Source organism: Pteropus alecto, unplaced genomic scaffold, assembly GCF_000325575.1.
Source record: "Pteropus alecto unplaced genomic scaffold, ASM32557v1 scaffold333, whole genome shotgun sequence".
NCBI classification, from domain to species: domain Eukaryota; kingdom Metazoa; phylum Chordata; class Mammalia; order Chiroptera; family Pteropodidae; genus Pteropus; species Pteropus alecto.
The window spans coordinates 473924-483122 of record NW_006433879.1 but is presented as its reverse complement, the minus strand read 5'-3'; the positions used below and the strand labels follow the sequence as shown (position 1 = coordinate 483122).

Here is a 9199-nt window from a genome sequence, read left to right as displayed (position 1 = left end):
ACAACTGACTCTAGATATTAGGTTTATTTCTAGCCCCTGTGGTCCAGATTGAAGAAGGAAGCTGAGAGCAGATGTGAGTGCCGAAGTACCTCAGGCCTGGGCAGCCCCTGGGTGAGGCACATGCGTGCCTGTGTGCATGTATGTATGTATGCACCCAGAAAATGACACAGGCCCTCATCATCCAATGCACAATTCAACCATGAACCAGATTTATGTTGGTAAAAACTCATGTTTGCCTACTGACCCACCTTCTCCTTGCCAGGCATTTGAGGAAGAACTCAGAATTCCTATACAATCTGACAGGAGGACAGAAACAGAAGCATTTAGTATTTTAAGCTTCGTAATGGTTCAGGCCTTATTTTTTTCCTTCAACTTATAATGGACTTTCAGTCATGACTATGCATTTTACAGCCTTTTCCCCACAACTGTCCAACTCCAGCTTCAAGAAATAAGAAGCAAGCAAACACCTGAACCTGACATTGGCTGCTGCTCTATTCTCAGGAATAAAATCTGAAGGAAGGAATTCCTAGCATGGCAGAACTAGCTCAGTTTTTAACATTACTATAAATATGCCTGTTCACATATGTCGTCTTCAAGGCAAGTTGATAATACTACCAAGAATCTCCTAGTCTTTTAATCACTGTTAGTTCCCCAGTGGTTACCCCAATAGATTCCCTTGTGACATTTTAATTCTTGCATTAAAACTTCAAAAACCTGATGTTTCCAACTGGAGAGTTAAATAGAGAAAAGAAATTTACACATTTTACGATACATGATTTTATTTACATAACTGAAATTATTTTCTTAGTCACCTTGATTTACAAAAGCAAATTAATATGGTATGGGTTTAATAACCTTTCATAGACTTTACAAATTTTAATGACAGATTGCTACTTAATACTCAGTAATACTTAATACTTAGTAACTTATGCATATATGCATATGAAAATTTTGTCTGATAGGACTAGTAAGAATGAGTATTTTCATTACTCAGGACTAGACAATTTGATTATCAGTCAATGGTTAATTCCCTATCACTAGGTCAGCCACTTAGACTTGGGGTTCTCACCTGCTGAGAACAAATCTGTAGCAACTCACACTTACTGAGTAGGCATTTTTAATAATTTGAGAGAGTTTATCTTTATTTAATAAGATTAGCATTAAGCACATCTGAACACCAAAAGTTTACCACAACTAGAATGAATCATAATGTATCCGAAAAATGGCCCCCAACTGCAGCCATGTTACAACTCCAGTGTTTTCCCAGCTCTCTCTTTGGGTGTGTATACGTACGCATACACACATCACGAGGCTTCAACACATACTCAGCCAAGCCTTCTTGGCCACAAAAAAGCCATAATTTTACTGCTTTTGTGAAATGCCTATAAAATACAGTATTATAATGAGACTACTGTAAGTTCTTTCACAGTACTTTATGTCAGAAGACCAAGTAGTGTTTTGGTAACCAATTCTCTCCTGTAAAATTACAGTACTGAGACAAACAGAAGAGCTGTCAGGACTTTCCGAAAGCCACCCCACTCCCACAAGATGGGAGGAGCGCAGAGTGTCTGTGACCACAAAGAACCAGGGAAGAATGACAAGAAGCTTATGAGTCATGGTCAGAATCTAAAAAACAAAAATGTTTTGCTATAGCAGCATTAAGTGACAAACATAGGAAGAGTATATACATGTACCTTTTCACACAAGCTCTACAAGAGCCAAAACATTGTCTTTTCCATATCAGAATTGTAATTGTAGTGGTTCTTGGTCATTGTCAGTGCTACTGCTAACATAACAAGCTGAACCTTCCACTCACTCCTAATGTGCTAGATGAGGTGCTGCTTTTTGGTGCTGGACATGCAGTGTACTGAAGGCTGGGGGGTGGGTGCTCATCAGCCATGTCTCTGCTGTCAGCAATCCCTGGATTACAGGTCACTGCACTAAACGCACCTTTCTTCATACTGTTTTATCAGGGGGTAGGGACCACTCACTGATGGGGCAAATGTATCTATGAGCCCTGTTCCCTCACATTGCCAGTCTACACAGCAAATATGGCATCAAATCTCTCCATTGTGCTAAATCTAGGAATCATTTTAATCATGATAACAAATCAAATGTCTTCCTAAGAAAAAGATTTTCTTTTAATTTTAAAAAATCATTCTCAGGGTCTTGAATACTGAGCCTGTCCCCGCGGTCCCCTCATCCACTCCAGCTCTGACAGGGTTTTGACACCACCATGAGGTCTTGCTAGGCTCACATTTTTCTCAACAAGCACAGGTGGTTTGGGATAGTTTTTTCACCTGCTGCCTGTGTGTGTGTGTATATATATGTGTTTCATGTTTAAATCTTGTTGCTTTGTTTGGTGATTGGTAATCAGAAAAATCAAATAGTTCAGGTAGTAAGTGAAGGACCCACATGAGTAAGCACAGAGTATAGTGGTCTCTGGCGAACACAGACCAACACTGGTGCTGCCGAGGGCTGAAGAGAAAGGAAGGACCTAAACACTGGACTCAGAACTCCTATCCAGTGTGCTACATCTGCTAGGAGAGAAAATCACCAGCCAGTGGGAAGGGTGCAATGAGGGGCCAGTGGATGGTCTTGGCATGTTTTCTCCCCTTGTGAGTCCGTTACCTTTCACAAAGAAAAGTTAACTATCAAACGAGTCCATTAATTGTGCCGCTGAGGGTGAAACCATCCAGTTAGCATATACACTATCATTTGCATATCTTGGACACCCAGTGTTAGTGCCATCGGCTCTCGTGAGTGGTACAGGACTCTCTTCAGGCCAGTTCGGGTCTGACATGCCTAAAAATGAAAACAGATAATTTGTTCTGCACTGAAGAATCAAAACTTCATGTGCAGACAGTAAGGCCTTGGCAAAACTCCCTTTGAGGTTCAAACCAAACTTCTGGTTTCTGTGACAGTTACATGAATGGTTTCATGCTCCAGGTTTCCAAAACACACATTTAAGAGGAAATATCACATGCTCTCTTGGTTACTCTAACTTAACAGAACCTACCAATTTTGACTTTTATAAGCTTCAAACTCTCATATCCGATATATATTTGTTGATCTGTTTAACTCTTTCTAAGGCAGCATAAACCATCAACACATTGCTGTACTAAATGGCTAACTGCAGCAGGCAACTTCTATAAAAAGTTCTCTAACATAAAGAAGCCTACTGTCTTCTACCCAAGTCTACCCTGGAGTAGAGGATCTTCCAGATCAAGGGCACACGCAGGTGAGTCCCATGGCGGCGAAAGGACAAAATGGCATGTAGCATTATACCCAAATCCAGCAAGGAATCAAGTGACTCAGGAGGAATGCAAAAAGAACAATCTTGGCTTGAAACTCCAAGTTAAAAATAAAATCAATAATGAAGTTAGAAAACAGAAAAAAAACTTCAAGTATTTAATTGAAGACAAAAGAAGGAGTTTTGGCAAGAACCGTATTTACTGTCCATTGTAAGACCACAGCACTACAGACTTCTAACTTCCAAAAAGCATTTACTCCAGCTTTTAGCACTGACTTCTTAAGTGGCAACCATTATGACAGTGTGTAATGCAAAGGATGTGAAAACAGCAGTCTGTGTGTGTCCTCCCCAAGGGCGGACACATGGCTGGGCACCCAGTACCGAGTGGCCTCCAAGAGCTGCCTGCCTGCCCAGATGGTGTCTGAGGGGACCACTGGCTGTGCTCTCAGTGCAGGCAGGGTGGTGCTGGCTCTTTCTTTCTAAATTAAATGCCCCACCCTGAGATTGGGTAAATTTATGCCAGTAGTTAAGTTAGAAGTACTACGACTTGATACGCATCTCAGAAATGATTTATTCATCATTTTCTCAATATCCCCTGAGAGTTCTGCCCTGCTCTTTCTTCTCTATCATCTTAACTTGCTGGGCAGTGTGGTAATTAAACTTATTTTCACATCCTTTAAAAAAAACATAGTTGTAAAAATGCCTGAATGTAAACTGATGCAAAGTCAGACATTTACAAATTAAAAGGTTCAGAGCAGATTTTGGTCTCATTCAGACCAGAAAGACTCTTAAAAAGCATTACAGAGAGTAAGGATAGTTCAGAGAGGAACAATGTTGCTAGAATCTAGTAAATGCATGTGAAATTCTACCATAGAGTTTGTTTTCAATCCACGTGGAGGGGAGGGCTCGAGGGAGGGGAGCATTATTACAGTCCACCAGGGGCGTCTCCTCCTCTGAGAGGCCATCATCATAAAGCAGGGAGTCGGATGGGGTGGATGCGGCCAGGTCCAAGTAGTCCTGGAGGAGAGAGATGGCTGGTCAACACCCCCCACCCCCTCTGTGTCTCACTACTGGACATGCCCCTGGACCCTCCCCACCTGAGGGCAGAAGCCCTGGCCATGTTCCACCCACCAGCCTACTGGCTTCTCTGAGATACCTGAGCCCCTTACCAGATTGCCAATACTGAGCACCCCCAGCACCTGCCTTGTCTGGCCCTGTTCCACGGCCCTCATCACTCCCCCCTAGAAAGTCACCTCCTTGGTGGCAGAAATGTGCTCTTTCACTGTCCTGCTCCTATCTCTGCAGCATTGGGCACCATGCCCAGCACTGGGGGACTGGCTTGTTTGTAAACTTTGAGGCTCTGGGAGAGCTTGCTGCAGCCCCATTACTCATACAGGAGTGCCAAGATGTATCTCCCACCTGCGGGATATTTCCAGCTTCCCTCCAAGGCCATCTAGAACATCACATCAGGACTCCAAAATCTGGAGTCATTGATATGAGTTTTGCATAGGATGCTGCATAGGCTTCAGCTCTCAACTGCAGAATGATGATTCTGCAGTTCCTGCTATTTCCACTGCCCTGTTTAAATGTGTAAAGAAGAGTCCTAGCATTTTCCTGGCTGCTTCTCAGCCCTATTCTAGGAAGGTCATCTCTTGGCAGTAGCTATCATTTGTTTAGGGCAGCAGTCCCTAACCTTTTTGGCACCAGGGACCAGTATTCCTGTGAGAATCTAATGCCTGATGATCTGAGGTGGAGCTGAGGCGGTGCTGGGGAGCAGCTGCAAATATAGATGAAGCTTCACTTGCTTGCCACTCAACCCTTGTAGTGTAGCCCAGTTCCTAACAGGCCACGAACTGGTACCGGTTGGCAGCCCAGGGATTGGGGACCCTGGTTTAGGATGACCCTACATTCACAGAATTTGGAGGCTTTGCCCAAATGATACACTGGCATTTTATTACAAATGGCCTAGACTATGCCTCTTGCTTTTCTTGTTTAAGAAAATTACAACTTTTGGTAAATATGTCAATGTGAGGATGAAACATCTATGTAAACACCAGCAGGGCAGGGTCTGTGCCTGCTTGTTCACTTGCATCCTTAGGATCTAAGACAGAATATGATATGTAACAATTGTTCACTAAATATTAGTTAAAATTTTGTTGACATTCTCATTTTCTTACAGTGGTAAACTGGAAGCACACAGGCTGAATCTAGCCTCCCAGGTATGTTTTGTTTGGCCTAGAATGCACTTTTAGAAATTTAAATGAGTTGCTAACATTAAAAATTGGGAAACTTACCATAGATACGCCTTACTACTAAAAGAGCTGGCATGCTGGCATTCATATTCCTGTAGGTCACATGTGGCTACAACGAGGGATCTTTTAGAGAGGACTGGTGTGCCACTTCCTAGTCACTTCCCACCCCAGCTGGGTCCCTCATAGCATCTGAATTTAGGACACTCGTGTCAACTCTATTTTTTCCTGTTCTGTTATCGGAATTGTTTTTGTTTGGCTTCAGAATACTTCCCTCACGCACCTCTCTGGTTGGCAGATCTTCCCAAGTGTCAAGCTAAGAATCTTGGTTTCTTCATAATTCAAAAAGAAGCCCAAGAGTGCTGTGCCCTCAGGGATCAGCATGACCATCTCTCCACTGCACAAGGACCTCCATGGACCTGCTGGGCTGGAACAGCACCTGCCCCCATCAGGTTCAGCCTGTACCAGGAATCTGCTCCAAGTACTTACTCTTCTCTTAACCATCATCTTCTCCAGGTCTTTGCTGATGTCAGCAAACACTGGCCTCTTGTCTGGCTCCTCCTTCCAGCACTGCAGCATCAGACTGTACCTGGTGGGAAGTGCAGACAGGCAGTTACAACCCAGCAAGAACTACCCTGTCATGGCCACAACAGTGCCCAGGGCCTGGTGGGCTGTGTTGCCAAACCCCAAAGATGTTTCTGTTTAACTGACAACCTTCTATGAGCTGGGCCAGGGTCTGAAGGGCCACTGGGGGCTCAGAGTGCATGGCATTGTGGTCTAGCATCTTGTAAGTTTCCCTTCCCTTGAGAGAGATTTGTTTTCACATCCTTTTTAGGGACATGGTAAATAACTAACATGATGCTGTGCCCACTATGGTGGCTGAGGGGGAAATTTTAGTCCTTAAAACTCTTATGAAAGATGAACTGGGTGTGGAAACAAATAAAAACTTCTGCCAATCACACTTCTGTCTTGTATTTTTATCAACTCCTCTCTTCTGTGGGGCCCTGGCATGGCTGCAGGGCCTCCAGGGCTGCCGTGTACAGTACTCTGGGCCAGCTGGATCGCTGCCCAGGCTGCCAGGGAGGTGGTGCCACTCTCTTTTAGCCCAGACAAGGCACATGGCAGGCACACACCAACTCTGTGGAATGAATAGACCACTATGTCTCTGCACGCAGATATCCCTTTCTCATGGGTTCTTGACTTGTTCTCTGAGAATCATCTGACAGAACTTCTATATGTGAAGACTGGTACCCTTGGGCTGAAGTCTAGGCCCCCCTGCCTACCTCTTGGCTGCCTTTGTGCCTCTACTTGGACACACTCCAATATGTGCCCGTTGAGCCATGCCGAATTACCTGCCCCTACCCAAGTGACTTCGGTTCTGGCTGCATAAAGTGCCATCTCGCCTTTCTCACCACTTCTCTTTGGGCCCTGCTCCCCTTCATCCCTGAAGGCCCCACCAGGAAGCCCATCTAGCCCTCAGTGGTGTCAGGGGCCCCATGTCGTCATGCCCAAAAGGTGATTCTGCAACTTCTGCTCTGTCATGTTCTGCCCTGTTACTATGCACCATCCAGCTCACCCAAGGCTGGCACCCAGAACTGCTTAGGAGCAGGGAGAGATTAAGTGTATGTGCTCTCTCCTCCCTAACCAAGGGTGTCTGTATTGAGGAGAGGCTGGGCCAAAGCAAAGCCTACTCACATCTCCTCACTGCAGTTGTCAGGCTTCTCCATCCGATAGCCTGTCTTCAGAAGGTTGAAGAGCCGCTCAGGAGGAATCCCTGGGTAGGGGTTGCCCCCCAAAGTCACAATCTCCCACAGGAGGACACCAAAGGACCACCTACAGGGAGCAAGACAACCAGAGTGGTCCCACTCAACCTACAGTGCTCACTGGGCAGCCCAGACATCCATCACTCCAATAGCTGCTGACCTATCAAGGCTAGCACCACCACCCTCGCCCCACCCCTGTGCAGAGAACAAGTCTCAGCCTGGGTCCCACTGCACAGACAGATGTGGGATGGAGGTGGGGATAGCTGTCTTGCTGGCCCCATCTAGCACCCCTCTTCCTCACTGTGATGCTCAACCCCAACACCCACAAGGGGCACCAGGCAGGCCTAGCAGCAATGGCCCAGAGCAGTCCAGCAAATGAGGTAAAATGCAGGTGGGACCCAAACTCTCAAAACACTTCCTTCACCTTTTCTATGTGCTTAAACATTTTCTTAAAGTCTTAGAAGAAAAAAAGCACTGCTATTGGAAATGACTTAACTGTGAGAAAAAATTTACTGCAAAGTGGAAACATTATATTACAGAGCAGGACTATTACATGAGCCCACGCACAGCGATAAAAAGCATTTATCTGTACACCACAGAAAACACTAGAAGGCCATGCCTGTGAAGGCCAGTAGTAGTTACTTAGGGGTGGTGGGATTCAAGTGACTTTTAGTCTCTTTATTATGCTTTTTTCTGCATTTTCCAATTGTCTTGCAGTCAGATTCCATATTCAGAAAAGTTGTTTAAAACTGTAAAACTCCCTTTCACAGCCCACATTATTCCAGATATTCATGGCAGAACATAGAAACAAGTCTGTTGTGTTTTTGAAAACTATCAAGTCTATAAGTTGACCTAAAAGATTGAGTTTCGGTTCCTGTTTTTGAGCAGTTTGGGGCACACCAGCCTAGAACTCACTCAAGGCCACTCATGTCTGTGGGTGGGGACTAGTTCCAGGGCCCCTGTCTGAGCCCAGTCTTGCTCTGGCCCACAGGAGGGGAACTGCTTGGCTGGAACTATGTGTCACTAAGACTCCCAGAGAAGGGAGGGGAGAGGAGGGTGGGGAGGAAAGAGAGGGGAGTGGAGGGGGATTTGCAGCCACTGCTCACTGTTCTCATAAATGCCACTTCGACTACAGCCTGGGCCCTCGTCATTTGCTAAATAAACACACTTCAGCTGGGGGGGGTCACTTTGGATGGTTGGCATGAGCTGACAGGCACTCTGGGCCAGCACTGCTCCCAGCTGAGCTGCCCAGACAGGTGTCATGGCCCCCTTCACATGTACCCTCCAAACCGAGAAGGCAATATCCACACTTACACATCACTTTGGGTGGTGTAGATATGATCGAAAAGGGACTCAATTGCCATCCATTTGACTGGAATCCGACCCTTAAAAAGTAGTAAAAAAAAGGGCGTTAATGTTGCTCTGACACCCTAGAAACTGGAGGAGGGTGGGGCCCTGTTCTAGTCACTTCCAGCTCTGGGGGCAAGTAATGATACCCAGAATGTTCCTGGGTACAGAATTGGCAGCACAGCCTTAGAGGAGTCGGAGCTCCATTCTGGCCCTCCTAGGCATGTCTGAGATGCTGAAGGGAGTCAACTGGCCTGCTCACAGCTATATAGGGTGTGTTTATCATGAGCCACATCCCTGCTGAGAAGAAACCCAAGTAATTGATACCAAGCCCAAGCCACGTCCCCCATGGTCACATCTAGGTAGCTCTGCGGTGCCCTGGGTGGTGCTGCCCAATTGGTAGGCCAAGAACACCATCGAGCAAGATCTGCCCTGAATTTTGAGAGTAATCAAGTTTGGGAAACCAACATCCAGTGTTTCTATCTTGGGGACTTCTGATACAAATTAACATACTAAAGGATCTTCTGAGAAGCTCTGAGGGAAGAAATCTATTTATGTGCCTTGAGACTGGTTTTTCCCTCTTATTT

The 9199-nt window shown here is 45.5% G+C and overlaps 1 protein-coding gene across 6 annotated transcripts in view; it reads right to left on the bottom strand.

The window, feature by feature from the left end:
- Positions 1-761: 761 nt before the first annotated feature.
- Positions 762-9199, bottom strand: part of RET (ret proto-oncogene) — a 53246-nt gene continuing 44808 nt past the window's right edge. For all 6 annotated transcript variants that reach the window (XM_025044322.1, XM_015586604.2, XM_025044324.1 and 3 more), the window contains 5 exons: positions 8580-8650; positions 7198-7335; positions 5992-6091; positions 4123-4270; positions 762-2805 (listed from right to left, as the gene is read on the bottom strand). In XM_025044322.1, the coding sequence (XP_024900090.1) occupies positions 2648-2805; positions 4123-4270; positions 5992-6091; positions 7198-7335; positions 8580-8650 (615 nt within the window). In that variant the 3' untranslated portion in view covers positions 762-2647. The remainder of the gene's footprint in view (positions 2806-4122; positions 4271-5991; positions 6092-7197; positions 7336-8579; positions 8651-9199) is intronic.